This window comes from Copidosoma floridanum, unplaced genomic scaffold (assembly GCF_036245765.1).
Source record: "Copidosoma floridanum isolate Cflo_tuat_1 unplaced genomic scaffold, Cflo_Japanese_pri ptg000006l, whole genome shotgun sequence".
Lineage (NCBI taxonomy): Eukaryota > Metazoa > Arthropoda > Insecta > Hymenoptera > Encyrtidae > Copidosoma > Copidosoma floridanum.
Window position 1 is genome coordinate 16,393,684 of NW_028321883.1, and position 23,038 is coordinate 16,416,721.

At 35.6% G+C, this 23,038-nt stretch overlaps 5 protein-coding genes across 6 annotated transcripts; 2 read left to right on the plus strand and 3 right to left on the minus strand.

Annotated features, from left to right (window-relative positions):
* The first annotated feature begins 701 nt into the window (after positions 1–701).
* On the plus strand, positions 702–9,769 carry LOC106644229 (nose resistant to fluoxetine protein 6-like). Its single transcript, XM_014359640.2, has 11 exons — positions 702–1,203; positions 4,822–5,098; positions 5,186–5,377; positions 5,461–5,743; positions 6,296–6,456; positions 6,599–6,767; positions 7,025–7,221; positions 7,835–7,973; positions 8,126–8,321; positions 9,116–9,258; positions 9,414–9,769. Exons 1-11 carry the CDS (start codon positions 936–938, stop codon positions 9,603–9,605), a joined length of 2,217 nt encoding a protein of 738 aa, XP_014215126.1. The 5' UTR covers positions 702–935; the 3' UTR covers positions 9,606–9,769.
* Positions 9,770–13,659: 3,890 nt separating this feature from the next.
* LOC149375555 (odorant receptor 82a-like) lies at positions 13,660–15,140 on the minus strand. Its single transcript, XM_089598746.1, has 5 exons — positions 14,950–15,140; positions 14,758–14,823; positions 14,453–14,689; positions 14,054–14,375; positions 13,660–13,989 (listed from the first exon to the last, which is right to left on the minus strand). The coding sequence occupies exons 1-5, from the start codon at positions 15,138–15,140 to the stop codon at positions 13,660–13,662; spliced, it is 1,146 nt and encodes a 381-aa protein (XP_089454872.1).
* A 1,234-nt stretch (positions 15,141–16,374) lies between these two features.
* On the plus strand, positions 16,375–18,127 carry LOC106644232 (queuine tRNA-ribosyltransferase accessory subunit 2). The gene is made up of 6 exons (XM_014359648.2): positions 16,375–16,572; positions 16,711–16,857; positions 16,933–17,397; positions 17,474–17,685; positions 17,753–17,878; positions 17,950–18,127. Exons 1-6 carry the CDS (start codon positions 16,456–16,458, stop codon positions 18,071–18,073), a joined length of 1,191 nt encoding a protein of 396 aa, XP_014215134.2. The 5' UTR covers positions 16,375–16,455; the 3' UTR covers positions 18,074–18,127.
* On the minus strand, positions 17,679–20,262 carry LOC106644231 (Ada2a-containing complex component 1). Its single transcript, XM_014359647.2, has 4 exons — positions 19,086–20,262; positions 18,768–18,970; positions 18,560–18,679; positions 17,679–18,482 (listed from the first exon to the last, which is right to left on the minus strand). Exons 1-4 carry the CDS (start codon positions 19,909–19,911, stop codon positions 18,216–18,218), a joined length of 1,416 nt encoding a protein of 471 aa, XP_014215133.2. The 5' UTR covers positions 19,912–20,262; the 3' UTR covers positions 17,679–18,215.
* Positions 20,263–21,410: 1,148 nt separating this feature from the next.
* LOC106644212 (uncharacterized) lies at positions 21,411–22,852 on the minus strand. Of its 2 annotated transcripts, none has more exons than XM_023391439.2 (4): positions 22,689–22,852; positions 22,262–22,377; positions 21,832–22,194; positions 21,411–21,756 (listed from the first exon to the last, which is right to left on the minus strand). In XM_023391439.2, exons 1-3 carry the CDS (start codon positions 22,780–22,782, stop codon positions 21,838–21,840), a joined length of 567 nt encoding a protein of 188 aa, XP_023247207.2. In that variant the 5' UTR covers positions 22,783–22,852; the 3' UTR covers positions 21,411–21,756; positions 21,832–21,837. The 2 variants fall into 2 exon arrangements, with proteins under 2 accessions (XP_023247207.2, XP_023247206.2); XM_023391438.2 differs by having other exon boundaries at positions 21,411–21,762; positions 22,689–22,851.
* Positions 22,853–23,038: the final 186 nt, after the last annotated feature.

The window sequence follows — 23,038 nt, forward strand, 5'->3', positions numbered from 1 at the left end:
ATCTCCAAGAGATTTCTTGCAAACATAACTGCATTTTTCGATCTTTAAGTTTTTTTTTTTTAATTTTTTTTACATGTGCACATAGAAGACATTAAACAGTTGTATTCTAAAAGATTTTTGGTATAAAGATGAAAAAGCTGTTAAATATCGAGCCTTTTTGTAAAAAATATTAAAAAAACATCGATGTTAACGTCATATATAATATCAATTTGATATAATGATAATAAATGTAACATAAGTACAACGACTGACAGTAAAACAACAGGATGTGTTTCAAAAATTACATTCAATGTTGGATTTCTATTAAGTACTTGTAAATTTTTCACTCGTTGATTAATGAAAACTTGGAGGACTGAAAAGAAAATCCGTCCGCGAAACGTACAGGTATCGTGAAAATCTGCAAATACCCCAACAGCCGTGCCGTTGGTGTCAAAAATCTCAGCTAAAAAGCACGAAGCGAGCGCCGAACTGTCGAAGGTCGTTGTCGCATATGGGTATACAGCTCCGAGTAAAGGTGAGGCCCCGTGTCCACCGTATACAGACACGCGCTCGCGCGCACACTACCGCACACTTTGGAGCTCAAGCAAGAGCGATTGGACATAGTTGTGTATTAGTTGCGGTTTGGCGTGGTTGTATGTATTTGGTTGAGAGAGAAGGAGGGAGTCGCGAGGCTGGCTACTGGCCCCCCCGGCCGATATAGCCATAAAATCGGTAACGAGCGTGCGAACCGAGTTAATAGATAAATCGGTGCTACGTCGCGCGGACGCCCCGAAGACGGCGCATTAATAAACACTATAACTATACTTTTCTTTTTCTTTTTGCTATAGTATATCGATTACGAAGATCCATGGATGAGCGGGAATAAGGGAGCGAGCGATTTTTAACGATTTTCACTCGACGATTTGCTGCAGGTCGCGAATCCGAAAAATTGAAAAATGATCGGTAAGCTGTGCGTCGTGGGTGTGCTTTTGTTTTACTTGAGTGGGTGCGAAGGGCAATTCTTCTCGCATGACTGGAATTCGACCGATTGTTTGACGATCGGCAAGAAAAAGGTGGTGCCTGGCGACGACTTTTGGTTCGATAAAGTACCCGTACCGCCGATCGTCGTCGCCACTTCGAACTCGCTTCCCGAGGGTGCTTGCAAACGACAGCTAAAAAGGTATATCGAAGAACTGGGAAATGGCACCTTTTGGGCAACTCAGAGTAAGTTTTTTTCATTTAGCTAACTATTTTTTTTTTTTTTTTTTTTCACTCAAGGTGAGAATATATTTTTGTAGGGAAAAAAAAAAAAAAAAAAAAGAAAAAGAATATTCAAGCTTTGAGAATTAATTTACACGGCAAAAAAAAAAGAAAGAAAATATCTTGAAATGTCCGCATTCGACGGTCATCATCCTTCTCGCTTCGTTTATGATAATTTATCAAAAAAGGTCGCACACACCGAGTTCTGGTGTTATTCATCCTTGAAGTACACAGGTATTTTAATAATATATTCTTAAAACGGACCGAAAGGAGCGAGAGCACGGGTAAATGTTCTTCCTCGTTGAAGCCCACACGCGGACAACAACGTAAAATTTTATTATCACTTGCGGAGCGTATGTGTGTATATATATATATATATATATATATACACACGGCGAGTAGTAACGACCGATTTCGTAATCGTAACCGCTAAATTCAAATTTTTCCGAAAGTTGCGGGAAAACAACACGCATATGTATACGCGCACGGTTTGCTCTTTAATCAGTCAGAGTCACCAAGCATACTCAGCATCCAAGTTCAGCGTCCGCCGCAAAGACCCTGAACTTGCGTATAAATTAGCCAGCACTCACTCGTTTCATCTTCTGTCCACCTCTGTTATTGCTGTTTACTTACACTCGAAGACTGGAAAAATCCAACAGTTGGATGTATAATTTACCAACACAAAGCTCTCAAAGGTGAGATGGAAATAATTTTCGGAGAAAAGTTTGTTGATTGTTTGCTCGCGTCGTTCGCGTAGACATATTGTGTTTTGCTAAAATTTTTGCGTTCGATGCTTGTGGGTCGTGGTGATAATTTTATCAGTGCAAGAGAACATCATGCAGTGTAGTAAGAAGTTATTTGCTGATTAATTACATTCTTTACGTTCGGAAGTTATGCGTGTCTTTGACATTAATTGGATGAATATTAATTAGCTGGTGTGTATGGCAACAACAATTTTTGAAACTCTTCGTATTTGTGTCTCGAGTAAAATAGATCACGTCTTAAATTACAGAGCTACTTATGTGTACAGTAAAATCCAGCGGGTGAGATATTACTTTAAATCCATTAAGCAAAAAGTCGCACCAGTTTAATTTTTGTTCATTCCCTTAAAAAATGTTTGAATTGACCATTACGTTTATGTGCTACAGTAATAAAGGAATATCTTGAATAATTACGTTAAAAATAAATTAACGGACTGAATGGGGCGTAAAAAAGAATATTGACCCCTAGCCTATTATTAGACGTTTTAAGTCCAAACTGTGATTTTTCAAAAAACAAATCTAATGATTTTTTATTTTCCAAACAAATTTTTATAAACGTACGCTTATTTTTCTCAGTAAAAGCACGATGTTTTCCGATAAAAAAATTCCGTGATGCCAAATCACAGTATACTTGCTCTGTAGTCACGTCATCGCTCTGGCAGGGCTACTGTTATTTACAATTAACCATTCAAATATTTATGTTGCCTGTTATAACTATATAAATAAAGATAAATAAAATTTATTTACGAGAAGGTAAGCTCAGGAAATTATAACAACAATAAAAATAATCTCCCGAGTACTTGTTGGTATATATACGTTTCTTTGCAGAGACAAACATTTGAGTGTACATGAATTCTGGCATTTTCCTTTTCCTCGATCGCACGTACAACAATGTTGCTTTCTTTATCAGTGTCCCACTTTATGTTGTTCATCTTTCATAGTTTTTATCTACTCTGACTGTTTGACCGTTCTTCTTTATTTTCGTCATGGCTCATTCTTGCGTCAGATTTGAAAAAATGTCGGTAAAAAATTTTTTAAATAATCTCCCAGAGACATTATTTCCTTATCGTGACGTAGCGAAGAGATAACTAATAAGACAACTTTTTTTTTTGTGGAACCACCGTAACGTACACCTCGTAAAACAGGCTGCTGAGCTTTTATTTATATTCGTACGTGCGTCTGTAGATACGAACACTGAGAAAAAAAAATATTAAAAATCATAGAGACATTCCAGTAAAAATTACCATTCTGTACAGCAAGTCGGATGCAAGTTGGCAAAAAAGGAAATAATTATTATTTTTAACCACAAAAATTATTGTTTCAACAGTTAAAATTATAGTTTGAATAGTAAAAATTATGGCTAGAACAGTAAAAATTACTATGCTGGAACAGTAAACCTAAAAGGATCGGTAAATAAATTTTACTTTCCTGCATCGAAATTTTTACTTGTTAAAACGATAATTTTTACTTTTTAAACCAATAACTTTTACGGTTTAAAAATGATAATTTTTTTCTTTTTTTAGCCAACTTGCATCCGATTCACCATGCAGAATGGTAATTTTTGCTGGAATTTCTCTATAATTTATTTATTTTTTTCTTTCAGTATATGAAGTTGCATTCGTTACGTAAAATATTTGGCGTCGACACGGATAAGTAAAATATAAGTGTTTAGGGTAAAAAATAAATCGGTAGTGTCGAACAGGAAATGAATTTTACTACGTCAACGATATTTATGATTAGTTAAAAAATCAACATAAATCACAGGCCATACAATAAATTTTTTAATGATATTTTCATGTTAAGCCTGTAGCTTTTTACCTTTTTTGTTTGTTTTTATTTACTGTTCGTATTTTTATTTACTTATTAATTTATTTATTTCGTAATAAAGTTATAATAATTTTGAACTAGACCACACATAATAGTATACAACTTTTGTCTCATTTATTGTTATGCTAAAAATGGCCAAGTTCAACGTACCAGTCGTGCACATATATATAATATGTACAGTGTCAAAATACCATTGGGCGCCAATTCGTATTGATAAGAAAACTCGTTTTAAATCGGGACTGCTTGAATACTCACTAAAGAAATTCAAATTAGGAAAAAAAATCTTGTCGAAATTCCAAATCAACATTCCTCGAGTGTTTTTCCTTCGCACAATAAATACGATGTACATTACAACGGAATTTTCCTTGCCGAAAAGTAATTCCCATTTTAACAAATATTTCAAAGCTTGAAATGAAATCAATCAAAACTGTTTTCCAGCAAAAAATATACAAGTGCACTTATAAGTAAAGATTGTTGTACTTTACACGCTAAAAAAAAAAAAAAAATAATTGTCAACATAAAATCTACAGAGCGCATAAAAAACTTTTAAAAAGCTTTTTGTATTTGTCAATTTTACTTTGCGTCAGTCACAGATTTTAATATACAGAAAAAAAAAAACTGGAAAATTTGTGGAAAATATCATTTGTTCAATCCAAGTGAATGTTTAACCAATGACTAACGGGACTTGCAAAGAGAAATCACTTAAAAACAATTTTATTTATTCAAGTCCTGCTGCCTTCCATTCATTTCGCATTCACTTTGAAGGCTAAAAATTTTTTTCCCCAAAAGCATGCCTGGACAAAATGTTTTTTCGAATTTCAGATGACTCCTAATTGCTCGTACCAACGCCTCTGACAAAGACCAACACACAGCTCAGATTTTTGCACTCGCAGTAAAATTGTAAATCTTGAGCTACGTAGGTCTTCGAATGAGGCGTCCAAATTGTAATGACAGAAACCATCGAACGATCATATAAATGTACATTTGCTCGTAGTGTTTGACTCATCGGCAAAGTACCCGTACGGTATAATAGACGGTCAAACGAGGCACCTGGGCAGCTTCGACCAGTGCTACAGAATCGAGGCTCGCTTACCAAGCGAAAACAGCAACAGCAGCTTCGTGGAGTTGAGGAGCCGGTACTGTCTCGTCGACTTCAAGTACGAGCGAAAGGACAATTACCTGAGCTTTTACGAAAAGCTCGACCACGACTTTGATCCCAATGGCTCGGCTTGGGAAGCCGTCAAGGAGAAGGGCGATTACCGGCGCATCAGGTAAATTTATACCGCCAAATTCACGCCGCGTATTATACAAGTGATCCCTCCGTATATGTTTATCTATTTTTTTTTTCTTTTTTTTAGACGCTACATGCTGCAAATGGCACTTTGCGTGCCAGCAGCTTGCACTCCCGAAGACATAAGGCTCGCCTTGCAGGAACCGTACGACGACTTTGGCGAGAGTAATGGGGTTGCGATAAAGGTCGGCGTCGACCAGGAAAATTGCCAGACCATGGTCGAGGAGCCGGAGTTCTCCACCGGCGCGTACGTGTACTGGTGAGTTCCGTCGATGCGAGAGAGCAGAACAAAAAAAAAATCGTCCCATCGAATCCATACAATCATTTCTATTGTAATCGTAGTGGAATAGTGCTGGGAATATTAGTACTAGTGATAATAAGTAGCCTTTACGACGGGACTATCATTACGGAGGAAGATAAGCGGTGCACGTCCAAGTCAACGCAAATGCTGCTTTGTTTCTCGGTGAAGCGGAATTTGCGCACGATTTTTCAAACTAGCTACCAACACAGGGGCCTCGATACCATTCACATGATCCGGTTCTTTTCCATGTGTCTCGTGCTCGTCGGCCACCGCATGATGCAGTACTACGCCAATCCTACAGTCAATATGCGCTATCACGAGCTTGTGAGTACACGAGTGTACCAGGGTGTCCAGAGATAGGCCCAGTGAAAACTCCGTGGACATTTTTTTCCCATCCATACTTTTGTCTTTCGTATGATCAATAAGCCCAAATATTTATCGTTTTCTACGCTTCCGTTAGATTCCCAGCACAAAGTTCTATTTGAACTTCTTATCTGATACGATGGCTGCGTCGTGTCGTGGATTTCATGTAAGGGCTTCGATGCTTTTGCCTATATTCATTTTAAAAGTTTTTAAGACAGCGCTCCAAGTAATCGATTCTGAAAGTTTAAATAACTACCTATGACATTAAAAAATAAAACCATAAAGCTTTGAATTGTTAGAAAATTATACATAAACTTACGATACCATCGAAATTCGTTCCTACTTTGCAACATGTCCTTTTTTTATTTGCAGACTGGACACTCTGGTATAATATAATATTGTTGTTGTTGTTATTTTTTTTTTTTTTTTTTTTTTTAACTTTATTTCAGTTATACGTAATATAATAGTTGTAGAAAATTAATTTCGAATAAACAAAATATTACTTTGTTGCAGACTTTTGACATACCTTCGTTCGTAATGGTTCACAACGGGCCAATCATAGTCGACGGATTTTTCGGGATTGGCGGACTCTTGACGTGTTACGTTATTTTGGATCAATTCCAAAAATCGAAGAACATAAATTTTTTCGGTCTTACTTTCATTCGCTTTCTGAGGTAAAAAAATTACAAGCAAAACCAAAACGTTTAACGATGTATGTATGCATATAGTTGATAATTTTGACGATATAATACACACACGCATCAAACAACGCAGGAACATTTGTAACATGAGTAAACGTCGCGTCGTCTTGTTTAGGTTCACACCAGCTTATGCTCTCGTAATTTTTTTCTATTCGTACGTCTTTCAACACATCGGCTCTGGACCGCAGTGGCAAACCTTCATAACTTCTGCATCGAAAAACTGCGCTGCGACTTGGTGGGCTAATCTGTTCTATCTGAACAATTACATGACAATGGACAAATTGGTATAGATCAATCTTACAATACATATTTCGCGTGATGATAACAATTTGTGGGTAAAAACACAAATTAGTCGTTATCCGATGTTAACTATACTTACGAATCAATCCTCTGTAATCAATGTATACTTTTAAATAGAATTACGAATTTCGTGGATATGGAAAAAACTGTGTATGCAATGAAGCGTATGCATTGTCTTGAAAAATATGAATGATGATTGTAAAAAAAATAAAGAAAAAACACACATTTTCGTTGCCCGCAGTGCATGTTTCAGTCTTGGTACTTGGCAGTGGACTTTCATCTGTATCTTTTGACGATCGTTCTTCTCTGCGTGTTTTGCAAGTGTCCCAGAAAAATCGGCTACTCCATCCTCGGAGGAGTGACCGTCCTCAGCATCTTGATACCTTTCTACATCACTTACGCCTATCACGTGCAACCCCTCTTCATTGGCTTCTCTTAGTAAGTTGTGCTTCGTTATCATGTTGATCATATACATACTTTTACATTTTTTTAATATTTTTTTTTTTTTACCTATTTATTTACATTTATTTGTTTGAAAAAATAAACACGTCGGTCACTAATGAGGATAATAATTTAGATGGAGGTATGACTGAACCGAGCACCAGCCAGCTACGTGCACAAAAATTGTAAATTCATGAAACCTACGAATTTTTTACTCATAATTTAAATCTGTTTGAAACAATTTGTAGTTTTTAGAGCATTGAAACGACGTTACAGAAAAAAGTATAACAGTAAAAAAACGTATTGTTGAAAATCTTTTGAAAGATTTTATCGGGAAATAATGAAAATTGTGTAATAATCGATTAAAACAAATTTTTGTTTTTCTTTGAGAGCGTTAAGATGACAAGACAAAAAAAAATGGCCACGCCTAAAATAATTTTTTTAAGATATACGAACTTGATGACATAAGAATGCAAATTATTCTCTGCAATACACTTTTTGCTCCGATAAAAAATATAAGGCACTGTTGCGGAGTAGCCGTTCCCAAAAAACCAATTAATCAATTCATGGCATGACAATTTTTTTTTTTTTTTTTTTTTTTATCAAACAGTATGTATAGCGTAACGAAAGACGAATACTTTATCAACCACTACGTAAAAACACACATGCGGATGACATCTTACCTGGTAGGAGTGATCTGCGGTGCCATTCTCTACGACTACAAGGATGCCTCGTGGCGTATCTCAAAGGTTCGTAAATGGCGTTTCAAGGGTATAATCAACATTTCGACCTTCGGTTTCATAAGCCATCAAGTAAAAAATAATTTTTTCTTGCTGGTCACCAACAGTGGTGGGGGAAACCCACTTGTCAAACGAATTTTGTACTGTTGATTTATTTCCAGAGATGGTCGCACTGCCTGTTCATACTATTCGCAGTTGTTATGAGCGTCAAATCCCAATCATTGGGCCACCACTATTATAATCCAAATTCCAAGCCATCCTTGCTCGAGGTGGCGTTGTACGCGTGTCTTCATCGCGGCTTTTTTGCTCTCAGCTTCTGCTCCATTGTCTTGCTCATCACCATGGGTGATGGTTTAGGTAAGACCTGCACTGCATTTTTAATAATTCGCATCCTCTTTCTCTCTATTGAGAGGAAATATCGCGATTTTTTTTTTTACTCTCAATTGCCATGAATGTTTAAAAAAATTGTACACATCCCTGTAAAATGTATCATTGCAAACCGCGTCTTTCTATATAAAATAAAAAACAAGCATCCAACTATATAATATATATTCCAATACATCGAAAAATTCGGTCAATACATAGCACAAGGTTTTTAGCACCGACTTCTGGAATAATATCCCATACGCACAGATACATATATATATATAACATACGTTTAGGCTGAGCAAAAGTGAATGTACTCGTGTTTCTCTAAAAATATAGATACACGCGTATGGGGCGCAGTTAGTAAACGCACGATATATTATTATGATTGCCTTTTTTTATCAGTTGTACGTTGCTCGGGCTCAAGTACGATTGCGAAAATCGATCCGACAAGATTTTTGTTGCAATAAGAAAGCCACGCATTTTAAAAACTAAATCACTCGAATTCAACACGTGCACCGACCGACCAGTGTAACGTGCCATTTAAAGTGTCAAAAGGCTTTTGCAATACTTTCGGGATTAATATAAAGTGTATGTGTGTGTATATATATATATATACGTGGCCGTTGGGCCCTCCACATTACTGCTACCTTACCTTGGTCCCGTTCGAGTGGTCACGCACCATCCGCGTGAAAACTATCAATCAGACTATCGAAATATGTATACGCACTGACCTATCTCTCTACACATAAGTTTTCGTCAACGAAGTAATATTATTTTTTCAGACTTCCACTACAATTTTTTAACGCCACGTTGGGTACAGCCACTGGGACGGCTGACTTACAGCGTCTTCCTGTGCCACAATATCATTCAAATGTATCAAATAGGAACCATGAGGAGTCCGAGGACTTACAGTATTCATAATATTGTAAGTATATCCTTTTGATTTAACTAAATTTTAATAATTACAAAGTGAAACGATATTTTTATTTTTTGTTTAAATTAGTAATTTTTAGAATGAGTGTGAAAAATGAGTACTCGCTTTGAATGATATGTGTAAAAATAATGAAACGTTATTTTCAGTTTTGGGACTTTGTGTCGGATGTCGTGTATTCGTTTTCACTGGCTTTGCTCATAGCCATAGGCATCGAAGGTCCGTTCAGGAAATTGGAGAAGCATTTCATTACGCAAAGGTCGAGTAAATTGCCAAAGAAAGCGCGTGCAAGTTTTGAAGAGGAGATAATTCAAAATTTCGAAACGAGAAAGATAGACTAGATTATTTTACAATACTACTTACGAATAAATGCGTTTTTGGATTCTGTGTTTTTTTAATTTTTTTAGTTTTTAGATTTTGTATATACGTGATAATTCGGGGTTGTATCACGAAAACAACTTTGCTATTTCATGATCTAGACATTCAAAGAGTTTATGTTTTGAGACAGAATGTTGAGAATTCCAATTCTAATATTAAAATAGCGCGTTTTTCGTAGTATGACCCATCTAAGCTTTTATGCCTTGCAAAATTTGCATAAAAACATAAGTTGTACATAAAAGCAAATGTATAAAATGAAAATTTTGTTTAAATTAATTTTACCAGTTGTTTGAATTGATTTGATTAATAAAAGCACTTAAAATTAAGAAAAATTGTTGTCTATTTCTAGCTGCTATTACTATATTAATATATTAAACTAAACAACAAGTTTTTTAACACAGTTATGAAAAAATTATATTTTTGACTAGTATACTAAGCTTTTTTTTAAAAGAAGATAACAACTATATAAAAAATAAAAGATTGTTATTATTACAATGTAAAATCATAAAAATGACATAAAACAGTAAAAAAATTAATCCTAAAATTTTTAAACACAAATGTTTCTTAGCTAGATTTATTGAAATGTTTAATAAAAGTTTGGACCTTGATTAATTTATTCTTCGTCTCGTCACAAACTTTTGTGGCCGAATGCTTATATACATGCCATGGGTGAGAAAAAAATATAAATAAGAAAACTGTACAAATTTGAGTGAAAAAATGTTTGATATGGTAAGTTACATTTATTTCTTATGTGTCACTGAAAATAACAAAATATTTCCAGAAGTATTCTTTATAGATGACGGAAAAAGAAAAATGGCCAAAAGCTTTTCTGTTCGAGCGAACTTTCATTTAAATTTGAATGTAGCTCTAATTGTTTGAAAATTAGAAATCAATCTTTAGTTTTGTGTTTGAAGAAAGTATTTGCACAACTTGTTCTTTGCATACTGCATGAATAAATTTCTACCACAACTACATTTGACTACTTAAATGTGTATCTAATCCAATTCGGTATAATACGTCCTCAGCACCGCCATAGCCGAATATATTTTGCTGATTGTTTTTGCAAAAAACTGCAAATTCATGATACCGAAATTGCTGACGGACAATTTTAATGGCCTTTGTGCCCTCATGAGAAAAAATAGCATAATATCCTTAACTCTTTTTATATCTTGTGTATTATCGAAAAAGAAAAAGTTACTTTGCGTTAGAGCGTATATTACATCCTCGCTCTCCTTTGTAATGACCTCGCCGATGAAGCACAAACAAAAAATAATCGAACTTATAAGCATCGTTATCAATATCATTTTTTTAAATATGGCCGAATCCTCAGTCTGAAATCATAACAGGGTGTATATACCTTTAAAGTTTACAATTATGTATTTTTCTTAATAAATAAAAAAAAAAACTTTTTAATGTTTTTTACACTACGTTATTCAATCAAACAATACTGGTGCTTACTGTCATCGCTGCGAACGTGGAAAAACATACCACAAAAGCCAGGAAAACGTGTTGTAAGAAGAAGGGTGTGGACAATATTTTACAAATCTTCTCACCAAACTTAACAACTGCTACGTGTCTCTTTATAATTACTATTGAGTTTCTTTCATTTTTAGCATCCGAATTTGTTATGAAATACCTTATAAGGTTGAATTCTTCGCAAAGCCGACATATGAAGCTAACAAAGTACATGTCAGACACGAGCGAGTTAAATGTGCTCACAATGATAAAGATTACATTTATTGCATAAATTATTTCATAGCTGTAGAGAAAAATGTATGATTAACTTTGTTTTAAACATCTGATGACTGCATGAGTAAACAAATTGTATAGTTTACCTTGGGCTTGACAGAGAATTTGGTTTGAATATAATTTTCGGGGCGTCATTTTCTCTGTCCGTCATTTCTCAAAAATTGTTCATACATTTGATAACATAGTCACAACAGTGACGCCAACACTTTTTTATTTCAATCTCCCTGGCATCCAAATATTTTTCCAATGCCACCTCTGAGCTGTGCACGTCACGCAACAATTCTAACACTATTTTTCTAGAGAAATGTTACTGCCACCTAGTAATATACGCCACGTAATAATTCATCGCATTCACTTGTTTGAGATGAAAGGTAAAAATTTCATCACAACGGACATGTATCCAGACGCGTCCACCAGATATCTACATGTATGCATATGTCACGTAACAAAATTGTTGGGATTAAAGCATTTAGTTAAACGCATGAAAAACAATACGATCTTACTCGACAAAGTCTTCGCGGGTGGCGAAAGCGTAAATATTCATGGCGCACGTGAAGCAGATTGATAGTTCGGATATCCATGTGAAGTAAGATTTTAACAAAGCGTGATAAGGCGCACTTTCTCATTCATCCGGCCACATGTCGACAAACCACAAAATGTACTTGTTATCATCGAACAATTTTTTAACGTTCATTTCTGCTTGAAATTTCTTTTTATAATTTGCAAAATTTCAATCACAACCAGCCCTTCGGCTTTGACTGTGATTTTCAAAGATTATGCGTGTCTCGAACGAGACGAAACTCAAGTGAGCAACAAAAGCTCCTTGCGCATCACAGCCCTACACGGACTCTCGTTTAAATTTTCATTTGGACGTACGTGGCAATCCAGTAATTATTATTGTTTTACCCACACTTTTCGCGGGACCGTCTACGACTCATTTGATATTCGCACGGTGCAATGTTGTGAAATTCCTCTTTCTAGGCGAGGCGTAATTATTACAACACAACATGTAGGCGATCCAAGAAGCTTCACCAGTGGCCCTCCACCGTGTGGTATAATGCATGTACATAAGAAATATCACCGAACGGAAAGATCCGGGCGTTTGTGCTCTTATACTTTCATTGATCGCAGGGGGATTCGCGATACTTCCGAGCGCAGGTGCAAAGTGATTGACGCGTGTAATTGCTGGTTGGGTGATCAAATAATCTTTGCGTGGAAAATGCTTTTCCGCGCGTAAGGAAGTTCTCTCGCACGTCGGACACTGTGTTGTACGCCGTTTTCAATTAATAATGAGTTTTTGGGGCCGACCATGCAGGTACACGCGTTATGGCTAGTACGGATCTTGAAGTAACACGGTATTTCAATGCATCAAACGGGGTATAACTGTAAAATACACTACAGCCAGTTTTTATTTCTTTACTTGGTTTGTCAGTGAAGATGAGGAGTTTTTCTGAAAAGCCTGAAGAAACTGTGCGCGTAACTTGACGATGGTATGATGGTTAAACAATTTTTTTTTTTTTTTTTTTTTTCACTATTCAATGCAACTGATATCTTTATTTGACTTAATTCCATGACAAAATTAAATGCCATTGCATTACTCGGCTAAAGGCTCAGATCCCTGTTAAAGAAGTTCATTATCTTACGAGAGATTTTAATTCGTTGAAATGATTAAAAAATACGTTAATAAAGTCTAATGACATAAAGGTACTGAAAAGTGTTGGAAAGACAAATTTGATGTTGAATGTTAGTACGCCAAGGTATTGTTTTGTAATTGTATGGAACAATTTGGTTTTTCCTCAAATTTTTAGTTTCCTCAAAGTCACATCTGATGGTTGCTCGCGAATTTCCACAAGAAATGAAAAAGAAATTACACCTGTGAAATATTTGTACGAAAACAATTAAAGATAAGAAGTCTTTTTGGTTTAAATGTTTTGAAGATTCCATAAAATGGCAGTTTTCGTACCTGGTGGCGCAAATCGCCAGGGCAAGCACCGGGGACTCCTTGGGCTTGTCCTGGTTTGATGCTCACCAGGTACGAACTCTATTTTTCCTACCGAGGGCGCACTAAACGTCCAAATGTTCAAGAAATCGTCCTAAGTAGGAAAAACAGTTTTACTCCATTATGGAAAATGTTTTCTTATAGCGCATAATTTGTTTCTAATAGACTTCCATGAAACCGTTATTTTTTTTCTACATCCATGTAATATCAGGTAACAAAGCTCTTTCAGGTATTTTCTGTGAGCACAATACATTGCTACAGGTGGTGTGTTACTCTAAAACCGTGCGCAAAATCATCAAGAAAGAAAATATGCTTTTGACGGTGCTGCTGAAAAATTGCAGATTCATCAGGCCAAAAGTCCCAACCGACAGTTTTAACGGTTTCTGAGCTCTCAGCAAGAAAAAACTGACATTTCTCAGGTTATTCAAGCTCTGGTCATCGTGTAAGCCGTACAACTCCAAGTCGCACTGGATAACTGCGTCGGCGATGTCCTCGCTAACGGTGGTCACTATCTCACCCACGATACAGACGGAAAACAAAATCAAGCCGGCGACTAGTATGCTGGTAACGGTTTTGTTCACAACCACTGGGTTTTGGGTCTGAAAAAGTTCATCACACTCGGTACCTTACGTATACATTGACAATTTAATTTGCACCACTCACGGTTATGGTTAAAAAAATGTTGAAGCAAATCTGGAGGTACAGCATGCAGTGCTGCGCAAGGAAGGTGTTTGACAATATTTGACAAGTTGTTTCGCCGTACTTCAAAATCACCACGTGCCTTTTGATGATCCTCTTCAGGATCTCGCCAGTAATTTCGGTCCCCCTCGACGCGCCATCCTCGTTCTTGGTCAACAACAATTTAACGAGTCGCAGCTCCTTGTAAATCTGAACCATGAAAGTTACGAAGTATATGTCGCCCGATGCCATGTGGCAAAGCGCCCAAGCAAAAGTCAGGAGTTCGGCCAAGTAAACGATTTCGTACCTAAGACGAATAATGGCCATATTTGCCTGATACGTATATATATACTCTGTGACCGGTAAAAGTCGAAACGTGCTTACCATGGACTCGGCAAGCCGTTCGGCTTGAACATTAACTTGATCGGTAGTACACGGTCCGACGAAAGAAGTGGCAAAAGTGCGTAAGAGAGTAGAACGAAGGGATAGGCGTTCACCAGGTACTTTACGCACGTGCTGCGATAACTTTGGCAAATTTTTATGGTACTTTTTTCCTTTTCACTGTACTCGCATAGGAACTCCAGCTTGTACGTTTCCGCGTAGAGCTCGAAAAACTTTTTCCTTTGGGGGAAAAAACGAGAGATGTTAATAATTATAACCATATGTTACTCTAAACGTACATTTGGTACCTGTTTGTGACGAGGCTATAAGTTCTGGCGAACAATGTCAGGAAACCGCACAAGTCTATGATGCTTCTACGTTACATAATCATTTCGTTAAAATCGATTTTGCATACACGTATCGAAGTGATGAAACAATGAAAAAAATATCTACAATATATCTTTACGGTATACGTGTACTATTTGTGATTGTATACTTACTCCAAAAAATCGTCGGAAGTGGTGACCGTTAAGATACCGACGACTTGCAAGGTGCAAAAAATTGCAAAAGTAACGACCGATGAGTACGTCTTGAGCCAGACAGAAAATTGTTCGTCCTTTGGTTGTACCGGCCACATGCCGGTGATTTTCAAAATCGCAGCTTTCGCTTCAAACAGATCGGTAAGGCTCATCTTTTATGGATTGTTCGTATGTGACTCTTATTATCCTTGGTTTTCAATTATTCTCGAATGCACAAAATGCAACAGCAGTCGAATCATTCATCCACCGAAAAATGTACTCCATGCATGGACATTCCGATGAATTTCATAGAACAATACGTTGTTCTTTGATTGGTAAACTTTCCCTGACTATGTGAGAAATGCGCGAAAAGCCTGCATATAGCACCTCTTACGATGTTTAAAACCTCATTTATGTTTAACACCCGCGTTGTTGCTAATTTCGTAGGGGCTTTGCGTCATCGTCTCCTTTGTGCCACACATGTGCATGTATAAATCTTCACACGAAATAACAACCACGCATATACACAAAGGGAGCAAAGAGACACGTAACTATAGGTAATATATATATACGAGGTAAAAGCGTTTCGGGTTCGCAGGTGCTTAATTATTCGTACCGGGAGGCGATACAGAGTGTTGTCGATGATCCCACTCTCCTCCTGGACGATAATAATACGCAATTTGCGTTTAAATAGTTAACCACGTCAAGGTATACACCTACCTGGTCGCATATTATGTACTAAAAGTATATCTATAAGAGAATACGTCGTGCGACATACCCACGTACTATTTCAGTCGATCCAAAAGAGATTTTATAAGTGTACTTATACGTACTTACGCGTCTTACATGGACAGTTTGCATGGTATACTTTTAATGGTAGTGAAATGTAATTATAGGCTCTTGGGGTTTATTATTTAGGCTCGACGTTACAGAAAAAAAACTCTGCCTGTGGGGGTGCTCCTTTCGGAGAGAGGGAGGCGCACACAGAGTGAATTGAGTTGTCACCGAGTAAGTAAAAACGATAATCTTGGAACTCGCGTGCTAAACTGATTATTGTCATTTCTAAGATGTTTAAAAATATGTTGAAGGTGCATCGTGAATGGGTGTAAGGACTTAACAAAATTACAACAACAAAAACTCGTGGCTAAATAAAAAAAAATCCCAAAAACTCCACCTGTCAACGATTAGTATGGTTTAACCCAATATATATTTATTTTCACGATTCTTGCACCACAATTGGCATGTAAAAACGTTTGCTTTTAATTTTTAAATGAAATCTGATTTTCAAATTTACCCGCTCTCCACCAGCAGTCGCTCTCTCGACTCTCGACGAATTAAATTGAACTAAATTCTGCAGTCGCGCGTGTGCGCAGAGGCAGCAGACATCACATAAACGCACGTGTCTCGATCAGTGCACATTTTTTTCTTTTTTTTGTGATTATATTATCATATAAGTATTTATAACAAGAACACAAGGTTTTTTTCAAAATGAGATTTCTAACGGATTCGTTGTCATGTTGTTCCGCACGACTTGGCGTGTTGACTGGCATTGACAGGCTGCCGAATGTATCTTTTGAAACTCCAATGCTCCTTCTGTACACGAGGGTACGAAAAGTTTGTTTCGAAAGAAAACAAAAATTATCTTTGGACAAGATCTTATTTTTGTTTTCTGTATCAATCTGGTGTTTCTGGTGAGTGGCGATACAAATGTTTTGTTCCTCATGAAGTTAAATTGATTTTTAGAGAGGAAGTGTACCTCACTTGACAAAGGATGTACTTAAGAAGTTGACAGCAGAACAGCAATTTTTGCTCACCAACTTGCCTTCGACTATTTTAATGACGGATTGCGTTAAACAATTTGATTCTTTTGGTGAATTCGTGGGCCTTCAAGTACGTATGGGCACTTCTATTGACAAAAACATCAAATCCTTTTTCAGTGATTAGCATGAATTTTTTATTTTAAAGGAATATCCATTTTTCTTGGGCATTCAAGACCCATCGGAGCAAGTTGAAAAAGCTCACCACAGAAATGGTTCGGTATCAGTATGGTCTAGGAATGGTAGAACCACTGTTACTCCTGACAAGTACATGGACTTGGTGGAAAATTTCAAACCTGATGCGTATGTCACGTTGTTCGATGGAGACACAGACAAAGACAGTAGCCAAAAAAGAATAAATAAAAGCTTATCCACAAGCAAAAACTTATTTTCTGCGTGCTACAAGAAGCACCAAGAGTCTGATGTATTAAGAAATAAAGGTTTCTTAGGAGCTGTTGTAGGTGGGTACAACCTTCAGGCTAGAGCAGAGTCCATTAAGCACATGGAAGGCAAAGAACTTCTGGGATGCGTGATTGATGCGTTGCATAGAAATGGAATTGAAACTCAAGGGATCACCATTGATCAAGTAAAACCTGTTATCGAACATTCCCTTGTAAGTAGATTATTATTTCTTTTTATCTTGCTCATTAACATCAATCTTAATATTTTTTTTACTACATCGATTTCAGAACTTGTTACCAGTCGACAAATTGCGCGTTTTAAATGGATGTTGGAATCCATCTACTATTTTAGATTTAGTTAATTTAGGTATCGACGTATTTGATTCATCGTATGCTTTCCTTATGACTGAGGAAAAAAAATCATTGACATTTTTATGTGATGATTGTGAAAGTTGCATGAGAGTAGAAAGAAGGTTCATGGTAGACTTGAGTGAAAAAAGGTAAAATATATTTATTATGACGTATTTCCACCAGAATTCATTACTTACAAAGACTCATTATTTTAAGATATAAGGAAGACTTTGATCCCATTTGCAAATCTTGCACATGTTTAACTTGTAAGAATCACACGAAAGCATACATCCATCACTTGATACATACCAAAGAATTGTTATCACTAGTACTTCTTATGATGTAAGTATCAACTTAATATTAAAAATGTCAAAAAATACATTTAATTAAAAACTGTACAATTTTACTTTCAGACACAATACACATATGTACATTGAATTCTTTAAACAAATTCGACAAAGTATAAAAGATGGTACTTTTGACGAATATCGAAATAAAATACATTCTAGGTTTTTACAAATGACTGAAAATTCTTGATTGCTTTAAATAAAGATATTTAGTATCAAAATCCTACCGAGTCTTATTCTCCCGAGATTTATAAGAGAAGTGCTTGTTATTCAAAAAGTTATTTACATGAAGCAAAGAGAAATATTTTGTACCTACTTATTTTTCTTATGTACTATTCAAGGCCGTAATTTGTGTCCAGATAGTTGAATTTGTGCTCATTAAAGTTCTGTGGGTGATAGGCAGAGTCAAGACAACTGTCTGAAGATTTTGGTGGATCTATACGTATGAGTTTGTGGTTGATTGGATGTTGAGGTTTTTCATTGTTAACCTGACTGTACGCACAATTTGTGCAAAGATCCACATACTTGGAATTGTGATTGTAGCAATCCTCGCAATGCCACCTTATATTTTTTATAGGCTCTTCATTGCAAATGTAACACTTGAAAAAGAAAAAAAAATTTGTATTAATCAAACTGAGTTTTGAAATAAATTAAAGATTTTAATTAACATCTTTACCTTGTGACCAAGGTGAACGTAAACTGGTTCATCACTACGTTTGTCTTGCTCTAATTTAGTTTGTTTTAGCAATTGAATTTGTTTTACATCTGCATTATAACCAGCAGATTGTGACTCATCCTGAAATTAGATGCAGAGTATAAATATGATTTTAAAATATCAACAAGGGATGTTATTGTAATAATAATAATTCAAAGTAGCAATTTACAGATTCTCCATGAACAGGTTCATTTTGGATCTCAAAGTAATCGTGATTGTGCGGAAAAAATGTTGTAGTTTTGTTGAATCTTTTTGTACTTTTCACTTTACTGGTTGACTTGATATAATACTCGTTTGTTGTGATGCCGGCTTTTTTAAGTTTGATGTAATATTTTTGAACTCTACTTGACACTTGCTTGGCTGTGCGATTTCCTATGAAAATTTCACACATAATTTTGACTCAGAGCAAAAGCAGATGCTCAAATATATAAAATCGACTTAATGAGGTTCACACAAAATGCTAGAATGTTAACAAAAAAAATCTTACCTAATTCTTGGGCAATCTTAGTATACCTATTCATAGCAATCTCTTCGGGTGGATACTTCTTTAATAACGCCTCTAAACGCAACTGCTCTTCATTGGTCCATTTCTTATTGAAAGTTTCTGGCTTGGACTCGTTATAAACTCTACCTCTAACAAGTATCTTTTCTTTTTCTTCATTAAGATTCATCTCATTAACTTTTGGTGCAGTTTGAGCATGACGAGTTTTGGGTCGCAAGTAATTATCTACATGACCAACGTTGTATTTTGACCAATCAATTTTCGGTATCTCTGGTATTTTCTGGGGTCCTGGGTACTCTGGTAGATCGCCATTCTGCAATTTTGCTACGTAAGCTATTGGATCTTTCAGAGCCTGTTGTTTAGCACATAGTAATTGCTCTAAATCTTTGATAGCTTGAGTACGCTGAGCATGTAAAATCACAATTGTTTTGAGCAAATCATGGTAATCGTGATTTAATCTTAGAGCTAGATGTTCAGACTCAAAATAGAAGTTATCATCGGGATCTAAAATTTCTTCTTGGTGAAACACTGAAGGTGTTGGCTCAGTGAATGGAACATTGTCTGGCCTCTTACGTGGAAATATAGCTTCCTTGTAATCGGCTCTCAAAGCTTCTTCAGGACCACAGCCTGTCAGATACTCGTCTGGAATGGTAGCTAGTAAATCATTAAAAGTTTCATCAGAAGATGTAAATGGCTTAGCATCATAGAATGCCGATGAACTTGGTTCATTATGTCCACCAACTCCACTAGGGAAAGACACAGAAGAACTTCGAGACGTTGACGGTTCTTCGTTGAATTTATCAAACTCCATTATTGGTGCAGCAAGAAATCATCAATCAACTGATGTACATGTAATAATATGGATTTCACGTGAAAACCACTATAAACGCAATACCTGTGTACAATCAGATCGATACACTTGTAGAGAAAAATTTTTATCTAAAAAATTCTTGTCATCTAAATTGACAACTACACGATGTATAAATTTTCAATTTAAATTTCTGAATGATTTTTTGTGAAGCGTCAATCCGTAAAATCATGGTAGTCAAGGAACGACGCCACAAACGAGCTGCCAGTGATGTGTGTACGTATTGATATGTTAATAAAGTATTTATTAATATTATAAACTTTTTAATTCAGTAAATCAAATTCGCACGTGCAATGCACAATGCATATTGTGCAAGCAGGATCTACTAATCTCTGATACTAATACTAATCACTTTTACTCAGATAAGGCTACGTACTTAAAAAAATATTATTGTAGTGCATCAACGCCATCTAGGGGAACCGTCTTTAAAAATTTCAAGAATAATCGTACACTAGATGGCGCTGATTAATTATTGAATTGGCGCGCGCTATGGCGATAAGGCCGGATAAGGCTGTCGCTCTGGAGCCGTACCATATAACTCTTTCCGCTTCGCGGGCCTATATGTTTTAACATAGGCCCGCAAAGCGAAGAAAAGTTAAATGGTACGGACCCTGTGAGGCTGTGCGAGACGGTTCCGCATGTCCAAATGCCAAATCCAAAGTTTGATATTTTTTGCTGTTTTGACTCCCTGCATGCACCGATATTTCGAAAAAATCAAACTGCTCATTAAGTACTGACTGCTAGTGCAATCGATCTGGTCATCCTGGTGTCTTGGTGAAGATATATATATATATATACCATTTAACCATTATATTTTCTTGGAGGACAAAGGAGGTGCTTCAGAATGAATTAACGGCAAAGAATTATATTTTTGCTAATAAATTAACTTGTAAGTAGCCTGTTTTTAAAAAAATTGCTTAGTAATAAGAAGATACATTTTGCCTCAAGTTACTTTACGACTGCAGTTTTTCAGTTTACTTAAAAACCATTGAATACGTGTCTGTGTTAATTTTTTATCGGGAAATGATTCACTGTCCTTCGCAACTAGATTATAATTAAAAGCTACCTGAAATGTATTTTTTTTAATTTGACTAGGTATTCAGTTTGCCACATTTTTTTTGCTATTTACATTGGTCCTACTTAATTGTGCATGGATGGTCTTGGTATTGAGTCTATACTTTTGTAGTCAGTATTTTTGATCCCCTCAATGTGAAATGTTTTGTTTGTAAAATTATTTTACCATAAGATTAACATTAAGTAAATGTGATCTAATAATTCTGTTTGTTAGCTTATATTAGACAATTTTTATTACTGAGGTGAAAAAATATAATGATTTATAATTTATAAATTTCCATTTATTAAATAGAAAGTCAACTCTAAACATTACTTTCAAAACTTCTTCATTCCACATAAATATAAAGTTTGTAATATTTCGATTTGACAGTTTATAATATAAAAGTACAAAATATATGTAATATTTTGGAAATACTATACAAAATTACAATTTTTAATACTAACAATTTCCTTCAGGATGACGGGTAAAGTCAATTGATCTGGTTTTATCAAGTGAATTTCTACACGCAATTTTTTTCTGGAAAATTAAAATTTACTGAAATGTAACTTGATATTAGTGTACTGTAACTTTTTTTTAAACACTGTATCTCTTTACTCTCTGTGTAATGTTATTTGTATCATGGTGGTAATAACTGTTAAACGTTTAATAAATTCTAACACTTATGAAAAATACTTCAAACCCATCTATGAACAAAAGTTTAAGTTGTTGAGTATCTGGAACTAATATGAATTTGATAATTTTTTTACAAGGTGCACAAATTGTGAGTGAAAAATATTAATTGCACTAACATGTCATTAGAAGCAAAGGCACTCGCAAAAGGTTGCTAGGCACATGAGAGGCTCACTTTTGCAGTAGCAGCAATCACTATCATCTGCATTATCCTCGTTTTTCTCCATAAATTTTGCTTCATTAGCCTTGGGTTCATTACTTATGATTGGTTGATAAGCATCTTTTTGATCGTTGTCGTTGAAGTTTAAATTTTCTTGATCCAACCATTTGTAATTTTCTGTTTCACTTTGAGGGGTTGATTCTTGCGAGTCAGGAGACAGAGAGTGCTTTACTGTGTCAGTGAAATCTGAGTCATGGTTGGAAGAGGCATATGTATTGGTACATACATCGTTTTGATCCGATAATGTGGAGTATTTGTTTTCCTGTGACTCAAATTAATAATTAAAAATTAGCTAACGATTTTTTTTCAACAAAATTAAAATTTGTTACCTGTGTTGGTGAATAATCATTACTTGTATCAGTGTAGTGATGAGTATATCCTTGATAATTGCCATCACTGTAGTTGGATGTATTTGACTCATAATTATTTCCGTAACTTGACGTATCTACACATTTTTTTTTTACCAATTACTGTTACATTATTGCAAATAAAAAATTTGATGTATGGCAACAACGTTAGGATAAATTTGTTAAAAATTCATATTTTAATAATAATGATACATTTTTAATACTTTGCAATGGATCAATTTAGTAAAAACGTAAAAATTTCAAGCAAATAAACTAATCTTTGATGTTTAAGCACCAATCATGATTGAACTGACAAAAATATCACTACAAGCGTTTTATCTAATCAAGTATAGATTGTTTTCAATATTCATCCAATAGACGTTGATAATACGCGAAAAAATCAAAATACCTTGCGTTCCGTAATCGTCCATTTGCGTATGTATTTCGTAAAAAAACACGACACTCCAAGCAAGTTGCGCAATAACAAATATTCTGACTAACATGGAGCGTGTACCACGTGATCACCGACAACTGCTCATCGTTCCATTCCAGCTGATGCATCAAAACACTGCATATACTCTATAGAGTCAGCGAGAAGCAAGTGTCAAATGTTACAGCTGATGACAGCATCTCACAATAGTCACCAGGATTGTATTTATGTCATAAGCTACTGATTTCGCAGCATGAAAAATTCGTAATTTATGAATATTTTGTAGTCATTATGATTGAGTGAAGGTATATTTAAATTGGTTAACAATT